This window comes from Rhinoraja longicauda, chromosome 34 (assembly GCF_053455715.1).
Source record: "Rhinoraja longicauda isolate Sanriku21f chromosome 34, sRhiLon1.1, whole genome shotgun sequence".
Taxonomy (NCBI): Eukaryota; Metazoa; Chordata; class Chondrichthyes; order Rajiformes; family Arhynchobatidae; genus Rhinoraja; species Rhinoraja longicauda.
In genome coordinates this window covers 10,080,046-10,098,761 of record NC_135986.1, presented here as the reverse complement: position 1 = coordinate 10,098,761, position 18,716 = coordinate 10,080,046, and the positions used below count along the sequence as shown (strand labels likewise).

Below are 18,716 nucleotides of genomic sequence, written 5' to 3'. Positions count from 1 at the left end.
ATTACACTCAATGTCGATTACTAACCCAATTTAGATGGCCATTAATTGGTATAAAGTATTTAGGTATAAGAATTGATAATGATATGAAGAATTTATATAAATTAAATTATTTATTATTACTAAGAAAAATAAAAGAAGACCTTGATAAATGGATGACATTACCAATAACATTAATAGGAAGAGTTAATGCCGTTAAAATGAATATATTTCTGAAGTTACAATATTTATACCGCCATTCATTTTGATAGCATGCAACAAAAAGCTTTTCGCTGTACCTCGGTACGAGTGACACCACAGAAAGCTAACTGTAATGTGAATGTTTCTCACGCTGTCTCTCTTGCCCATAGGAAGCCAAGGATCCAGCAATGGTGTACGCTCCACGCTCTCTGGATGGTTGTGCTGATCCTCATGGGGGTCGGACTTGCCATCCAGACTCTGGGCATGACGGATAAGAAAAGGTGATTGCACACCCCACCCCCCCTCCCCCTCCCCCTCTCCCCATCCCCCTCTCCCTCCCCCGCCCCCAATCCCCCTCCCTTTCCCACTCCCCCTCTCCCACTCCCCCTCCCCCTTTCCCACTACACCTCCCACTCCCCCTCTCCCACCCCACTCCCCCTCCCCCCTCTCCCTCTCGCCCTCCCTCTCTCCCCCTCCCGTCTCCCACTCCCCCTCCCCGCCCCCTCTCCCAACCCCCCTCCCCCTACCCCTCCCCCTCTCTCACTCCCCCTCTCCCTCTCCCCTCCCTCTCCCTCACTCCCACTCCCCCTCACCTCTCCCCCTCCCCCTCTCCCCTGCCCCCGTCCCCTCTCCCACTCCCCCTCCCCCTCTCCCCTGCCCCGTCCCCTCTCCCACTCCCCCCTCCCCCTCTCCCCTGCCCCCGTCCCCTCTCCCACTCCCCTTCCCCACTCCCCCTCCCCCACTCCCCCTCTCCCTCTCCCCCACCCCACTCCCCCTCCCCCTCTCCCTCTCCCCCTCTCCCTCTCCCCTTCTCCCTCTCCCCACCCCCACTCCCCCTCTCTGTCTCCCCCACCCCCACTCGCCCTCTCCGTCTCCCCCACCCCCACTCCCCCTCTCCCCCTTCCCCTCCCCCTATCCCACTCAACCCCTCACCCCCACACCAGGAGGACTATTCCCAACGGATAATTGACCCAACCCGCACGTCGTCGTTTTTGTGGGGGGAATCCGGAGCACGCGGTCACGGGGAGAACGTACAAACCCCACACACACAGACAAGCACGCACACTCTATCTCTCTCCCTCTCTCTCCCTCTCTCTCCCTCTCTCTCCCTCTCTCTCTCTCTCCCTCTGTCCCTCTCTCTCCCTCTCTCTCCCTCTTTCTCCCTCTTTCTCCCTCTCTCTCCCTCTCTCTCCCTCTCTCTCCCTCTCTCTCCCTCTCTCCCTCTCTCTCTCCCTCTCTCTCTCCCTCGCTCTCTCTCTCCCTCTCTCTCTCTCCCTCTCTCTCCCTCTCTCTCCCTCCCCCCCTCCCCACCCCCCCTCTATTGACGTTTTGGGTCGAGACCCTTCTTCAGATTTGTTCAGTTTAGAAACAGAAAATAGGTGTTCATCGTGCTCTCTCTCCTGCCTAGGATGCCGTCGCTGGAGGTGGAGCAGGCCGGGGTTGCCACGGCGATGGGCCTGGTGCAGGCTGGCCGGGCGATTGAGGCCTGCAGGCCCAGGACCCACGTGATGTTCCTCAAGACCCACAAGACGGCGGGCAGCACCATCCTCAACATCCTCTACCGCTTCGGGGAGGCCCGCAACCTGACCTTCGCCCTGCCCGCCGCCTACCAGTTTGGCTACCCGCTCCTCTTCAGCACGCGAAGGGTCAAGTTCTACAGCCCGCTCAAGAGGCAGGAGTACAACATCATCTGCAACCACATGCGCTTCTACCGGCCGCAGGTAAGACCGCGGTGGCGCGACGGTAGAGTTGCCACCTTACAGCGAATGCAGCGCCGGAGACCCGGGTTCCATCCCGACTACGGGCGCTGTCTGTACATTCAATGTGATCATGGCTGATCATTCTCAATCAGTTCCCCGTTCCTGCCTTCTCCCCTACCCCCTGACTCCGCTATCCTTAAGAGCTCTATCTAGCTCTCTCTTGAATGCATTCAGAGAATTGGCCTCCACTGCCTTCTGAGGCAGAGAATTCCACAGATTCACAACTCTCTGACTGAAAAAGTTTTTCCTCATCTCCGTTCTAAATGGCCGACCCCTTATTCTTAAACTGTGTGGCCCCTGGTTCTGGACTCCCCCAACATTGGGAACATATTTCCTGCCTCTAACGTGTCCAACCCCTTAATAATCTTATACGTTTCGATAAGATCTCCTCTCATCCTTCTAAATTCCAGTGTATACAAGCCTAGTCGCTCCAGTCTTTCAACATACGACAGTCCCGCCATTCCAGGAATTAACCTAGTAAACCTACGCTGCACGCCCTCAATAGCAAGAATATCCTTCCTCAAATTTGGAGACCAAAACTGCACACAGTACTCCAGGTGCGGTCTCACTAGGGCCCGGTACAACTGCAGAAGGATCTCTTTGCTCCTATACTCAACTCCTCTTGTTATGAAGGCCAACATTCCATTGGCTTTCTTCACTGCCTGCTGTACCTGCGTGCTTCCTTTCAGTGATCGATGCACTAGGACACCCAGATCTCGTTGTACGTCCCCTTTTCCTAACTTGATTTCCTCCCACACTCCAAAGACGTGCATGTTTGTAGGTTAATTGGCTTGGCAAATGTAAAAATTGTCCCTAGTGCGTGTGGGATAGTGTCAGTGTGCGGGGATCGCTGGTCGGCGCCGACCCGGTGGGCCGAAGGGCCTGTTTCCGCGCTGTATCTCTCAACTAAACTACAAGTAAATTGTTTAAACTCAATTGTTTTAGTTTAGAAACGTGGAAAATAGGCTCGGGAGTCGGCCATTCGGCCCTTCGAGCCAGCAGCGCCATTCAGTATGATCCATGGCTGAGGTGCTGCAGAGATCCGGGTTCGATCCTGATCACAGATCTAGACCTTGGAGATACATTAAGAAGCAGGTGCCTAGAAATTCGCGTTGATCCCTCAGTTAGGGCGGCACGGTGGCGCAGCGGGTGGAGCTGCTGCCTCACAGCCCCAGAGACACGGGTTCGATCCTGACCACGGGTGCTGTCTGTACGGAGTTTGTGCGTTCTCCCCCGCGACTGCGTGGGTTTTCTCCGGGTGCTCCGGTTTCCTCCCACATCCCAACGACGTACGAGTTTGCAGGTTAATTGCCTCCTGTACATTGTCCCCAGTGTGTGTAGGATAGTGCCAGTGTGTGGGGATCGCCGGTCGCTGTGGACACGTTGGGCAGAAGGGCCCGTTTCCGTGCTGTCTGTCTAAATTCTAAAGTGAAGCTCTGTCTTGCAGCCCCAGAGACCCAGATAATCGCCTCCTCTGAGTCAGGGCGTCACGGTGGTGCAGCGGGTAGAGCTGTTGCCTCGCGTTGCCAGAGACCTGTTTCCGACCCTGCCCTCGGGTGCTGTCTGGACACAGCCAGTCCCCGTATTAATAACATGAATAATTTAATCATTTAAATTATTAATATTGATGTGGATCACAGCCCATAGTTTCTCTGGTCTCATGGTTATCGCGTTCGCTTTACGCGTGAAACGTCACCAGTTCAATCCTGCGTGGAAGCTGAGGGCGTTACGGACGCGCAGCGGGTAGAGCTGCTGCAGGGACCCAGGTTCGATCCTGACCACGGGTGCTGCCTGTACAATAGACAATAGGTGCAGGAGGAGGCCATTCGGCCCTTCGAGCCAGCACCGCCATTCAATGTGATCATGGCTGATCATTCTCAATCTGTACCCCGTTCCTGCCTTCGCCCCATACCCCCTGACTCTGCTATCCGTAAGAGCTCTATCTAGCTCTCTCTAGAATGCATTCAGAGAATTGGCCTCCACTGCCTTCTGAGGCAGTGAATTCCACAGATTCACAACTCTCTGACTGAAAATGTTTTTCCTCATCTCCGTTCTAAATGGCCTACCCCTTATTCTTAAACTGTGGCCCCTGGTTCTGGACTCCCCCAACATTTGGAACATGTTTCCTGCCTCTAACGTGTCCAACCCGTTAATAATCTTATATGTTTCCATAAGATTCCCTCTCATCCTTCTAAATTCCAGTGTATACAAGCCTAGTCGCTCGCTCCAGTCTTTCAACATACGACAGTCCCGCCATTCCGGGAATTAACCTAGTAAACTTACGCTGCACGCCCTCAATAGCAAGCATATCCTTCCTCAAATTTGGGGACCAAAACTGCACACAGTACTCCAGGTGCGGTATCACTAGGGCCCTGTACAACTGCAGAAGGACCTCTTTGCTCCTATACTCAACTCCTCTTGTTATGAAGGCCAACATTCCATTGGCTTTCTTCACTGCCTGCTGTACCTGCATGCTTCCTTTCAGTGACTGATGCACTAGGACACCCAGATCTCGTTGTACATCGCCTTTTCCTAACTTTATATTATTAATAATAGCACACAAACTCCGTACAGACTGCACGTTAGGTCAGTGTTAAACCCGTGTCCCTGGCACTGTGAGGCGTTAGACCACAGGAACTATCTCCGTCATTCAAAATAATATTAATATTGTTAATATTATTTTGGTTCGCTGATATAGTTTCTGTGGTGTGGCGGTTGTCACGTCCGTTTACATGCGAAAGGTTCCCAGTTCGATACTGGGCTGGAACATTGTTCGGCACGGATGTGCAGCGGTAGATTTGCTGTCTCACAGCGCCACAGACCCGGGTTCGATCCTGACCGCGGGTGCTGTCTGTACGGAGTTTGCACGTTCTCCCCATGACCTGCGTGGGTTTTCTCCGGGTGCTCCGGTTTCCTCCCACACTCCAAAGACGTGCAGGTTTATCGGTTAATTGGCTTCGGTAAATTGTCCCTAGTGTGTTTGGGAGAATGCTAGTGTGCGGGGATCGCTGGTCAGCGTGGACTCGGTGGGCCGAAGGGCCTGTTTCTGTGCTGCACCTCCAAAGTGAAGCTGTTGCCTTAAAGGGCCAGAAATCCGTGTTGTCCCCTCCGTTAGTGCGGCACAGTGGCGCAGCGGGTAGAGCTGCTGCCTCACGGTGCCAGAGACCCGCGTTCGATCCTGACCTGGGGTGCTGTCTGTACGGAGTTTGCACGTTCTTCCTGTGACACCGTGAGTTTTACATTTTCCTTTAGACTTCAGAGATACGTTGAGAAGCAGGCCCTTCGGCCCACCGAGTCCGTGCCAACCAGTACACTAATTCTATCCTACACACAATTTACAATTTGAGAGATATCCCTCAGTTCGAGCGGCACGGTGGCGCAGCGGGTGGAGCTGCTGCCTCACAGCCCCAGAGACACAGGTTTGATCCTGACCACGGGTGCTGTCTGTACGGAGTTTGTACGTTCTCCCTGCGACTGCGTGGGTTTTCTCCGGGTGCTCCGGTTTCCTCCCACATCTCATTGACGTACGAGTTTGCAGGTTAATTGCCTCCTGTACATTGTCCCCAGTGTGTGTAGGATAGTGCCAGTGTGTGGGGATCGCCGGTCACTGTGGACTCGTTGGGTTGAAGGGCCCGTTTCCGTGCTGTCTGTCTAAATTCTAAAGTGAAGCTCTGTCTTGCAGCCCCTGAGACCCAGATAATCGCCTCATCTGAGTCAGGGCGTCACGGTGGTGCAGCGGGTAGAGCTGTTGCCTCGCGTTGCCAGAGACCTGTTTTCGACCCTGCCCTCGGGTGCTGTCTGGACACAGCCTGTACCCGTATTAATAACACGAATCATTTAATCATTTAAATTATTAATATTGATGTGGATCACAGCCCATAGTGTCTCTGGTCTCATGGTTATCACGTTCGCTTTACGCGTGAAACGTCACCAGTTCAATCCTGGGTGGAAGCTGAGGGCGTTAGGGACGCGCAGCGGGTAGAGCTGCTGCAGGGAACCCCAGTTCGATCCTGACCACGGGTGCTGCCTGCACAATAGACAATAGGCCATTCGGCCCTTCGAGCCAGCACCGCCATTCACTGTGATCATGGCTGATCATTCTCAATCAGTACTCCGTTCCTGCCTTCTCCCCATACCCCCTGACTCCGCTATCCTTAAGAGCTCTATCTAGCTCTCTCTTGAAAGCATCCAGAGAATTGGCCTCCACTGCCTTCTGAGGCAGAGAATTCCACAGATTCACAACTCTCTGACTGAAAAAGTTTTTCCTCATCTCCGTTCTAAATGGCCTACCCCTTACTCTTAAACTGTGGCCTCTGGTTCTGGACTCCCCCAACATTGGGAACATGTTTCCTGCCTCTAATGTGTCCAACCCCTTAATAATCTTATACGTTTCAATAAGATCCCCTCTCATCCTTCTAAATTCCAGTGTCTAAATGCCTAGTCGCTCCATTCAAAGGTATTTATTCACAAAATGCTGGAGTAACTCAGCAGGTCAGGCAGCATCTCATGAGAGAAGGAATGGGTGACGTTTCGGGTCGAGACCCTTCTTCAGTCTGAAGAAGGGTCTCGACCCGAAACGTCGCCCATTCCTTCTCTCCTGAGATGCTGTCTGACCTGCTGAGTTACTGCAGCATTTTGTGAATAAATACCTTCGATTTGTACCAGCATCTGCAGTTATTTTCTTATACTGCCTAGTCGCTCCAGTCTTTCAACATATGACAGTCCCGCCATTCCGGGAATTAACCTAGTAAACCTACGCTGCACGCCCTCAATAGCAAGAATAGCGAATGGTATGTTAGCATTCATAGCAAGAGGATTTGAGTATAGGAGCAGGGAGGTTCTGCTGCAGTTGTACAGGGCCTTGGTGAGACCGCACCTGGAGTATTGTGTACAGTTTTGGGCTCCTAATCTGAGGAAAGACATTCTAGCCATAGAGGGAGTACAGAGAAGGTTCACCAGATTGATCCCTGGGATGGCAGGACTTTCATATGAAGAAAGACTGGATAGACTAGGCTTATACTCGCTGGAATTTAGAAGACTGAGGGGGGATCTTATAGAAACATATAACATTCTTAAGGGGTTGGAGAGGCTAGATGCGGGAAGATTGTTCCCGATGTTGGGGAAGTCCAGAACCAGGGGTCACATCTTAAGGATAAGGGGGAAGTCTTTTAGGACCGAGATGAGAAAACATTTCTTCACACAGAGAGTGGTGAATCTGTGGGATTCTCTGCCACAGAAGGTAGTTGAGGCCAGTTCATTGGCTATATTTAAGAGGGAGTTAGATGTGGCCCTTGTGGCTAAAGGGATCAGGGGGTATGGAGAGAAGGCAGGTACAGGTTACTGAGCTGGATGATCAGCCATGATCATGTTGAATGGCGGTGCAGGCTCGAAAGCCGAATGGCCTACTCCTGCACCTATTTTCTATGTTTCTATGTTTCTATCCTTCCTCAAATTTGGAGACCAAAACTGCACACAATACTCCAGGTGCGGTCTCACTAGGGCCCTGTACAACTGCAGAAGGACCTCTTTGCTCCTATACTCAACTCCTCTTGTTATGAAGGCCAACATTCCATTGGCTTTCTTCACTGCCTGCTGTACCTGCATGCTTCCTTTCAGTGACTGATGCACTAGGACACCCAGATCTCGTTGTACATCGCCTTTTCCTAACTTTATATTATTAATAATAGCTCACACTCCGTACAGACTGCACGTGAGGTCAGTGTTAACCCCGGGTCCCTGGCACTGTGAGGTGTTAGACCACAGGAACTATGTACGTCATTCAAAATAATATTAATATTGCTGGACTCGTTGGGCTGAAGGGCCCGTTTCCGTGCAGTCTGTATAAATTCTAAAGTGAAGCTCTGTCTTGCAGCCCCAGAGACACAGATAATCGCCTCATCTGAGTCAGGGCGTCACGGTGGTGCAGCGGGTAGAGCTGTTGCCTCACGTTGCCAGAGACCTGTTTTCGACCCTGACCTCGGGTGCTGTCTCTACACAGCCTGTCCCCGTATTAATAACATGAATCATTTAATCATTTAAATTATTAATGTTGATGTGGATCACAGCCCATAGTGTCTCTGGTCTCATGGTTATCACGTTCCCTTTACCCGTGAAACGTCACCAGTTCAATCCTGGGTGGAAGCTGAGGGCGTTACGGACGCGCAGCGGGTAGAGCTGCTGCAGGGATCCCGGTTCGATCCTGACCACGGGTGCTGCCTGTACAATAGACAATAGACAATAGGTGCAGGAGGAGGCCCTTCGAGCCAGCACCGCAATTCAATGTGATCATGGCTGATCATTCTCAATCAGTACCCCATTCCTGCCTTCTCCCCATACCCGCTGACTCCGCTATCCTTAAGAGCTCTATCTAGCTCTCTCTTGAATGCATTCAGAAAATTGGCCTCCACTGCCTTCTGAGGCAGAGAATTCCACAGTTTCACAGCTCTCTGACTGAAAAAGGTTTTACTCATCTCCGTTCTAAATGGCCTACCCCTTATTCTTAAACTGTGGGCCCTGGTTCTGGACTCCCCCAACATTGGGAACATGTTTCCTGCCTTTAAGGTAGATGATACCGAGGATATCATCTGCCGAAGATAGACACGGAATGCTGGAGTAACTCAGCAGGTCAGGCAGCATCTCTGGAGGGCAGGAATGGGTGACGTTTCGGGTCGAGACCTTTCTTCAGACTGATGTCGTGGGAGTAGGCGGTACAGAGATAACAAAGTGTTTAGATAAGGAAGTGAATGGTGTGAAAGCAGGTCAAAGGGAATGTGGTTCAAGGCAAATGTTGAATAGATCATTGTTAGTTGGGAGAAGGTAACAACAAAGGAAACAGAAATATAATGTAATGGGAGACAGTAAGACTGGGCGGAGAACTGGGAAGGGGAGGGGATGGAGAGAGGGGGAATGCAAGGGCTACTTGAAGTTAGAGAAGTCAATATAAGAAGATAACTGCAGATGCTGGTACAAATCGAAGGTTTTTATTCACAAAATGCTGGAGTAACTCAGCAGGTCAGGCAGCATCTCAGGAGAGAAGGAATGGGTAATGTTTCGGGTCGAGACCCTTCTGCAGACTGATGTCAGGGGGGCGGGACAAAGGAAGGATATAGGTGGAGACAGGAAGATAGAGGGAGATCTGGGAAGGAGGAGGGGACGGGAGGGACAGAGGAACTATCTAAAGTTGGAGAAGTCGATGTTCGTACCACTGGGCTGCAAGCTGCCCAAGCGAAATATGAGGTGCTGTTCCTCCAATTTGCTCTGGGCCTCACTCTGACAATGGAGGAGGCCCATGACAGAAAGGTCAGTGTGGGAGTGGGAGGGGGAGTTAAAGTGTTTGGAAGCCGGTATTCTTTCAGTTGTTAAGGGTAAGGCTAAGCTCTGTTCGGCCGTCTCTCCAGAGATGCTGCCCATCCCGCTGAGTTACTCCAGCATTCTGAGTCTATCTTCGATTGAAACCAGCATGTGCAGATCCTTCCTCTACATCTGCGTTAGGGGTGCTGCCTTACAGCGCCAGAGAGCCAGGTTTGATCCTGTCCTTGCGTACTGTGTGTGCATGCGTGGTTGATCCTATTATTAATAATGTTAAGTTGAAGTTTCGTTTATTGTCACGTGTGCTGAGGTACAGTGAAAAGCTTTTTGTTGCGTGCTAACGAGTCAGTGGAAAGACAATACGTCTCCCGATAAGGTTTAGAGAAAAATCTTGGTCGGCGTGGACACATTGGGCCGAAGGGCCTGTTTCCATGCTCTATGACTCAATGAGGTTTAGTTTATTGTCATGTGTACCGAGGTACAGTGAAAACCTTTTGTTGCGTGCTAACCAGTCAGCGGAAAGACAGTACATGATTCCAATCGAGCCGTCCACAGTGAACAGATACAGGATAATGGGAATAACGTTTAGTGCAAGGTAAAGTCCAGTAAAGCTCAATTAAATGTAGTCCCAGGGACTCCAAGATGGTGGATAGTAGTTCAGGACTGCTCTCTAGTGGGTGGTCGGATGGTCCAGTTGCCTGGTAACAGCTGGGACGAAACTTGCAGAAGATTCTTGGATCAATCCTCAGTGGAAATTTTATAGACAATAGACAATAGGTGCAGGAGGAGGCCTTTCGGCCCTTCGAGCCTGCACCGCCATTCAATGTGATCATGGCTGATCATTCTCAATCAGTACCCCGTTCCTGCCTTCTCCCCATACCCCCTGACTCCGCTATCCTTAAGAGCTCTATCTAGCTCTCTCCTGAATGCATTCAGAAAATTGGCCTCCACTGCCTTCTGAGGCAGAGAATTCCACAGATTCACAACTCTCTGATTGAAAAAGTTTTACCTCATCTCAGTTCTAAATGGCCTACCCCTTATTCTTAAACTGTGTTTTGTTCTGGACTCCCCCAACATTTGGAACATGTTTCCTGCCTCCAACGTGTCCAACCCCTTAATAATCTTATACGTTTCGATAAGATCTCCTTTCATCCTTTTAAATTCCAGTGTATACAAGCCTAGTCGCTCCAGTCTTTCAACATATGAGAGTCCCGCCATTCCGGGAATTAACCTGGTGAACCTATCCTGCACGCCCTCAATAGCAAGAATTTCAGTGGAAATTTTGGTTCGGCACGGTGGCGCAGCGGTAGAGTTGCTGCCTTGCAGCGGCAGAAACCTGGGTTCGACCGTGACTACGGGCGCTGTTTGTACCGAGCTTGTACGTTCTCCCCGTGACCTGCGTGGGTTTTCTCCTGGTCTCCGATTTCCTCCCTCACTCCAAAGGCGTGCTTGTTTGTAGGTTAATTGGCCTTGGTAAAATTGTAAATTGTCCCCCGCCCGGTGTGTGTTGTATAGCGTTAGTGTGCGGGGATCGCTGATCGGCACGGTCTCGGTGGGCCGAAGGGCCTGTTTCCGCGCTGTACGCCTAAACTAAAGCGAATTAGTCTTCTGAAGAACTTGACAGTCTTCTGAAGAATAACACAACTCCAGGTGCTAGCATTTCCGAATTGTCCCCATCAGAACAATTCTTCAGTGGACTGAGAACCAACTGAGGATTATAGAGCTTCAAATTGAACCTAGTTTGCAGGGCCATACTAGTGTGAATGGACCGTGATGGTCTGACGTACACTCGCACGTACTTAAGCAATTCTTCAAGCCCACTGACATCTACGTCGTCTCCACCTTGGAGCTACCACCCCATGGACTCCACCTCGGAGCTGCCCCCCGTGGTCTCCAGCTCGGAGCTCCCGACCGTGGTCGTCACCTCGGATCTGCCCGCCGTAGTCTCCAGCTCGGAGCTGCCCCCCGTGGTCTCCAGCTCGGAGCTCCCCCCCGTGGTCGTCACCTCGGATCTGCCCCCCGTAGTCTCCAGCTCGGAGCTCTCCCCTCATGGTCTCCAGCTCGGAGCTCTCCCCCCATAGTCTCCAGCTCGGAGCTCTCCTCCCGTAGTCGCCAGCTCGGAGCTCTCCCACCCGTAGTCTTCACCTCGGAGCTCACCCCCCGTAGTCTCCAGCTCGGAGCTCACCCCCCGTAGTCTCCAGCTCGGAGCTCTCCTCCAGTAGTCTCCACCTCGGAGCTCACCCCCCGTAGTCTCCAGCTCAGAGCTCCTCCCCACCCGTGATCTCCACCTCGGAGCTCCCCCTGGTGGCTTAGTTTAGAAACACCAGTGGAGAAACATGCCCTTCAGTCCACCAGCGATCACCCCGAACACTAACACTATCCCACACAAACAAACACAGGACAATTTAACATTTACACACAGCCAATTACCTGCACGTCTTTGGAGTGTGGGAGGAAACATACATACGTGCACATACATACCTGCATGTCTTTGGAGCGTGGGGGGAAACCGAAGATCTTGGAGAAAACCCACGCAGGTCACGGGGAGAATGTACAAACTCCGTACAGACAGCGCCCGTAGTCGGGATCGAACCCGTGTCTCCGGCTCTGCATTCGCTGTAAGGCAGCAACTCTACCGCTGCGCCACCGTGACCGCCCACATCTCAAAGTAGTCTCCAGCCGGGAGCTGGTCAGCACGGACCCACTTGGTGGGCTGAAGGGCCTGCTTCCACGCTGTATCTCTTAAAATCTAAAGTCTATAGTGGAGTCGCTGCCTTATAGCGCCAGAGAGACGTGTGTGTGTGTGTGTGTGTGTGTGTGTGTGTGTTTGTGTGTGTGTGTGTGTGTGTGTATTATTAATAATATTAAGTTGAAGTTTATTTTATTTTGTACAGTGAAAAGCTGTTTGTTGTGCGCAAACCGGTCAGCGCAAAGACAATACACCTCCCTATAAGGTTTAATTTAGAGATACACTCTAACTCACCTCTTCAGCACTGCCTTCAACCACTGAAGGCCACCTCACCTCTGTCTCCTTTCTCTGTTCGTTTACTTATTTATCTATTTATTCACTTCTCTATGTTCTAGAAATCCCTGTAAAGCGTCTTTGAGTGTTTGAAAAGCGCTTTATAAATGTAATGCATTATTATTATTATTATTATACAATGCGGAAACAGGCCCTTTCGGCCCACCGGGTCCGCGCCGCCCAGCGATCACCGCACACTAACACTATCCTACACCCACCAGGGACAACTTTTACATTTACCAAGCCAATTAACCTACAAAGCTGTACGTCTTTGGAGTGTGGGTGGAAACCGAAGATCTCGGAGGAAACCCACGCAGGTCACGGGGAGAACGTACAAACTCCGTACAGACAGCTCCCGTAGTCGGGATCGAACCCGGGTCTTACCTGCATTCGCTGTAAGGCAGCAACTCTACCGCTGCTCCACCTGTTTCCAGGACTGCAACTCAATGAAGTTTGAAGTTTAGTTTATTGCCACGTGTATCGAGATAGAGAAACATAGAAAATAGGTGCAGGAGGAGGCCATTTGGCTCTTCGAGCCAGCACCACCATTCAATGTGATCGTGGCTGATCATCCACAATCAGTAACCCGTGCCTGCCTTCTCCCCATATCCGTTGATTCCACTAGCCCCTGGAGCTCTAACTAATTCTCTTTTAAATTCATCCAGTGAATTGGCCTCCTCTGCCCTCTGTGGCAGAGAATTCCACAAATTCACAACTCTCTGGGTGAAAAAGTTTCTTCTCACCTCAGTTTTAAATGGCCTCCCCTTTAGAGAAAATGTGTACCGAGGTACAGTGAAAACTTTTTGTTGCGTGCTCACCAGTCTCCCAACTGTCCTCAGTTCTGGGCACCTTGTTATAGGAAAGGTATTGTCAAGCTTGAAAGGGTTCAGAGAAGATTCACGAGGATGTTGCCAGGACTAGAGGGTGTGAGCTACAGGGAGAGGTTGAGCAGGTTGGGACTCTATTCCTTGGAGCGCAGGAGGATGAGGGGCGATCTTATAGAGGTGCACAAAATCATGAGAGGAATAGGTCAGGTAGACGCACAGAGTCTCTTGCCCAGAGTAGGGGAATCGAGGACCAGAGGACATAGGCTCAAGGTGAAGGGAAAAGATTTAATAGGAATCCGAGGGGTAACTTTTTCACACAAAGGGTGGTGGGTGTATGGAGCAAGCTGCCAGAGGAGGTAGTTGAGGCTGGGACTATCCCAACGTTTAAGAAACAGTTAGACAGGTACATGGATAGGACAGGTTTGGGGGGATATGCACCAAACTTGGGCAGGTGGGACTAGTGTAGCTGGGGCATGTTGGCCGGTGTGGGCAAGTTGGGTCGAAGGGCCTGTTTCCACACTGTATGACATCTATATTTCTCCGAGATCTCCGGTTTCCTCCCAAACTCCAAAGACGTACGGGTGTGTAGGTTAAGTGGCTTGGCGTATGTGTCAATTGTCCCTGGTGTGCGAGGGATAGTGTTAGTGCGCGGGGATGAATGGTCGGCGCGGACTCGGTGGACTGTTTCCGGGCAGTTAAATTAAAACTAAAGACTGAAGTGAACGGAAGTGGACAGCTGACCGTGTTATCTTTGTGACGCATGTCTGAACCTCGTTGTACTTGTACAATGACAATAAAGATATTGTACAATACAATATAGACAATAGACAATAGGTGCAGGAGGAGGCCATTCGGCCCTTCAAGACAGCACCGCCATTCAATGTGATCATGGCTGATCATTCTCAATCAGTTCTTGCCTTCTCCCCATACCCCCTGACTCCGCTATCCTTAAGAGCTCTACCTAGCTCTCTCTTGAATGCATTCAGAGAATTGGCCTCCACTGCCTTCTGAGCCAGAGAATTCCACAGATTCACAACTCACTGACTGAAAAAGTTTTTCCTCATCTCAGTTCAAAATGGCCTACCCCTTATTCTTAAACTGTGTGGCCCGTGGTTCTGGACTCCCCCAACATTGGGAACATGTTTCCTGCCCCTAACGTGTCCAACCCCTTAATAATCTTATACGTTTCGATATGATCCCCTCTCATCCTTTTAAATTCCAGTGTATACAAGCCTAGTCGCTCCAGTCTTTCAGCATGTGACAGTCCCACCATTCCGGGAATTAACCTAGTAAACCTACGCTGCACGCCCTGAATAGCAAGAATATCCTTCCTCAAATTTGGAGACCAAAACTGCACACAGTACTCCAGGTGCGGTCTCACTAGGGCCCTGTACAACTGCGGAAGGACCTCTTTGCTCCTATACTCAACTCCTCTTGTTATGAAGGCCAACATTCCATTGGCTTTCTTCACTGCCTGCTGTACCTGCATGCTTCCTTTCAGTGACTGATGCACTAGGACACCCAGATCTCGTTGTACGTCCCCTTTTCCAGGTCCCTGGGTGGGGGCTGACATTGGGAGCTCCGGCAGCGGCAGCGTGTTCGCCCGCCCCGAATCGCGGGGCTTGGGTCGGCCCGCCGCGGACCTTCACCGTCCGACACGGCCTGAAATAGGCCGCGTGATTTTCTCCGCCCGGCGGGGGCTTCAATGTCGGGAGCCACGACCGCCCCGATGTGGCAACTCCAACAGCCTGACCGCGGGAGAAGACGGCAGTGGAAGAGAAAAGACATTCTGGCCTTCCATCACAGTGAGGAAGTGACCGGAGGAGACTCACTGTGATGGATGCTTCTTATTTGTGTTTTGTGTTGGTTTGTGATTGTGCGTGTGATTGTGCGTGTTATTGCTCTTACTGTTGGACTGTGGGTGACGAAATCCCGTCCAAAAGACTTGGGTTTGTTTTGGATGACAATAAAGGTAATTCTGATTCTGAACAGAAATTTAGACAACCCAGAGAAACAAAAATAGAAACAGTTAAAACAGTATAAAGTGCAAATAGGTCTGTGCCGGGTCGATGTGAGACATGACCATCCGAAGGAGACAGTTTTTAGATTTAGAGATACAGCGCGGAAACAGGCCCTTCGGCCCCCCGAGTCCGCGCCGCCCAGCGATCCCCGCACACTAACACTATCCTGCACACACTGGGGACAATTTTTTTTAACATATTACCCAGTCAATTAACCTACAAACCTGTACGTCTTTGGAGTGTGGGAGGAAACTGAAGATCTCGGAGAAAACCCACGCAGGTCACGGGGAGAACGTACAAACTCGGTACAGACGGCGCCCGTAGTCAGGATCGAACCTGAGTCTCCGGCGCTGCATTCGCTGTAAGGCGGCAACTCTACCGCTGCGTCAATGGGCGGCACTCCGCAGTGATAATCCGAGTTCTTTACCTTCAGTCTGAATAATCACACGTGATACTGGGTGAGCACGTCAGATTTATTCCACCATGGGGGTTCTCCCCGTGAGGATCTCCAGATTCAATACTAGTGTCTGAAAAGATCTCAACTCAGGGGAGGGGAAGAACAACTTCTCCACCATTGTTCACTTTTTTATACAGAAAGGAAAAAGGGGCGTAACAGTTAAAATTAAGGACCAATTACAAATCGAATACAATTCACATGGTTACAGAGAGAAAACAAAATCATTAATACAGATCACATGCTCAGAAACCAAACCATTAATATAAGTCACATGGTTTTTCGGGGAAATGCATCAATTTACCTAGAGTGGATTCGAAACTTTTCCTACTTTCACACGCACCCATATAAGCAGTTGTTATTGAGAAAGAAACTTATCTTTATAGACGAGCAATCTCGCAGCTGCACAACCTTGCTTCTACTGTTTCAATACACTGTCAGACAAGGGAGTAATACTCCTCTGTCTACTCCCTATCAATCATAAAGGGACAAACACATTCCATCCCAAGGATAACGTTTCTGCCAAAAGCATCCATTTTACTGCTTTCCACTGAAAATAAGGATTCATTTCATATTAGCTAAAACAACAAAAGAAACCATCTCAACTACAACAAAATATCAATATCTCTAATTAACTATCTCAACTAATAGCATAGATTCTCAGCAGGACCGGTTCAGAGCAAGTGTACTATTGTGTTGTGTTGTGTTGTTGCAGGTGGAGAAGGTCATGGCCAAGGGGACCTTTTACTTCTCGATCCTGCGGAACCCGGTGACCCTGATGGAGTCGTCCTTCACCTACTACAAGGGCTCGAGCCTGGCCTTCAAGAAGGTGGAGTCGCTGGAGCAGTTCCTCAGCCAGCCCTGGCGATACTTCTCACCCAAGGAGCGTGGGAGCCACTACGCCCGCAACCTGATGTGGTTCGACTTTGGCTTCGACCACAACGCCAACGACTCCGCGCCCTACGTGGACCTGGTGCTGGAGGAGATCGGCGCCACCTTCCAGCTGGTGCTGGTCGCCGAGTACTTCGACGAGTCCATGGTGCTGCTGAAGGAGGCGCTGTGCTGGGGGCTGGACGACGTGGTCTCCTTCAAGCTCAACCTGCGCAGCAACGCCTCGGTCCGCCCCTTGTCCGAGCGGGCGGCCGGCCAGATCCGGGCCTGGAACGCGCTGGACTGGAAGCTGTACGCCCACTTCAACCGCACCTTCTGGCGGAAGGTGGAGCTCTACGGGCGGCAGCGCATGGCGGCCGACGTGCTGGCCCTCAGAGAGAAGCGCCAGGCCCTGATGGACCTCTGCCTCCAGGGCAGCAGCCCCGTGGACGCCAGCCAGATCCAGGACCGCAACATCAGGCCCTTCCAGTACGGCCGGGCCCGCATCATGGGCTACAACCTCAACCCCGACCTCGAAGGAGGCACCCGGGAGAGGTGCCTGCGCCTGGTGATGCCAGAACTCCAGTACAAGGACCTCCTGGACGCCAAGCACTTCCCCTCGGCCCCCAGTAGCAAAGTCCTTCTGCATGTGTGAAGGAACGCCAACCAACTCCCCATCGTTCCAAGAACTATTCCCCAAACCCCCAACCCCCAATTATTTATAATTGCATCGAAATCTTGACCACTAGTCTCGTTGTGTCGGAGGTTCCAACCACAGCTCCCCCTCCAGCCCTGGGACTGAGAACCTCTGTTGGTGGGACCTCCGTTGGGCAGTTCTCACCTCCCGAAGGGGAGGAAGGGCGCCCGGACAATTTTCCTCGCACTGTGGAAGGAATGGAAACGGGATCGGACTCGGCCAACGACGGGGCCTGGGAAAAGCCACTGCGGGCTCTCTGGACGATTACCAGGGGCCCGGGAAAAGCCACTGTGGGCTCTCTGGGCGATCGCCAGGGGCCCGGGAAAAGCCACTCTGGGCGATCGCCAGGGACCCGGGAAAAGCCACTATGGGCTCTCTGGGCGATCACCAGGGGCCTGGCGGCCAGCGGCAAAGCACAACCTGCAAGGAAGGTCAGGGAATTCCCCTTCTCTGACCCTCGCCCCCATGTGTTGGAGGCTGGTTGTTTAGCTACCCTTCCGGGGGGGGGGGGGGGGGGGAGCAGGGGCGGGGGTGTAGTAAGTGCCAGCTAATACCCCCTCCCTCCCTCCCTCCCTCCCTTCCATTCCTCCTTCCCTCCTTCCCCTCCCCTCCCTCCCTCCCCTCCCCTCCCCTCCCCTCTCTCCTTCCTTCCCTCCGTTCATACCTCCTTCCCTTCCCTCCCCTCCTTCCTTCCCTCCTTCCTTCCCTCCTTCCTTCCCTCCTTCCATCCATCCCTCCCTCCCTTCCCTCCATCCCTCCCTCTCCCCTCCCTCCCTCCCTCCCCCCATGGATTGTATCTGTGGTGCACTGAGAATGGGAGCCCAGTATCACCGAATGGGAAGATCGAGACAAAGGTGGGATTGGGCACCACCCGTTTGGGTGGTGGGGGGGGGGGGGGGGGGGGGAAACAATGTCCCGGCAGCGTTTCGGGTCGGGACCCTTCTCCAGGACGGTGAGAAGCCGGGACGTTATGCGACTGTTGCCCTCGGTGTCGGCTGGGGCCGCGTTTGGAGCGCCGCGTCCGGTCCTGGCTCGACCCGCCACGAGGGAAGGTGCCGCTGAGATTCAAAGGGTGCTGAGAAGATTTACGAGGATATTGCCGGGTTGCTCGAGGGTCCCAACCCGAAACGTCACCCCCTTCCTTCATCGCCAGGGAACGTTTGCCTGGCCACGTTTGAGTTACTCCAGCACTCTGCGCCCATCTTTGGTGCCGCGCGCCTCTGTCCCTATGTGTTGTCACAGTCTGGGCGGTTGTTTCTTTTTCTAACCCCTGTTGCATGAAACGTGACTGTTGTCGGGGCAACTCAAGCCTGTGAATACCGCTCCAAGACTCAACCTGATCCAATAAAAGCTCCATAACCACTGCCTCAGTGATTGGCCTCTACCGATGTCTCCTGCCATGATGCACTGTCTGAATACTCCACAGTCGTTCAGTATAGTTTAGTTTATTGCCACGTGGGTCAAGATACAGTGAAAGGCTTTTGTTGCGTGCTATACAATACAATATATCTTTATTGTCGTTGTACAGGGGTACAACGAGATTGCGAATGCGCCTCCCATACGATGCAATAATTTAATTA

At 51.9% G+C, this 18,716-nt stretch overlaps 1 protein-coding gene across 1 annotated transcript; it reads left to right on the top strand.

The window, feature by feature from the left end:
• Positions 1-348: 348 nt before the first annotated feature.
• LOC144609227 (galactose-3-O-sulfotransferase 2-like) lies at positions 349-18,501 on the top strand. Its single transcript, XM_078427647.1, has 3 exons — positions 349-458; positions 1,586-1,898; positions 16,285-18,501. The coding sequence occupies exons 1-3, from the start codon at positions 391-393 to the stop codon at positions 17,092-17,094; spliced, it is 1,191 nt and encodes a 396-aa protein (XP_078283773.1). The 5' UTR covers positions 349-390; the 3' UTR covers positions 17,095-18,501.
• The last annotated feature ends 215 nt before the right edge of the window (positions 18,502-18,716 follow it).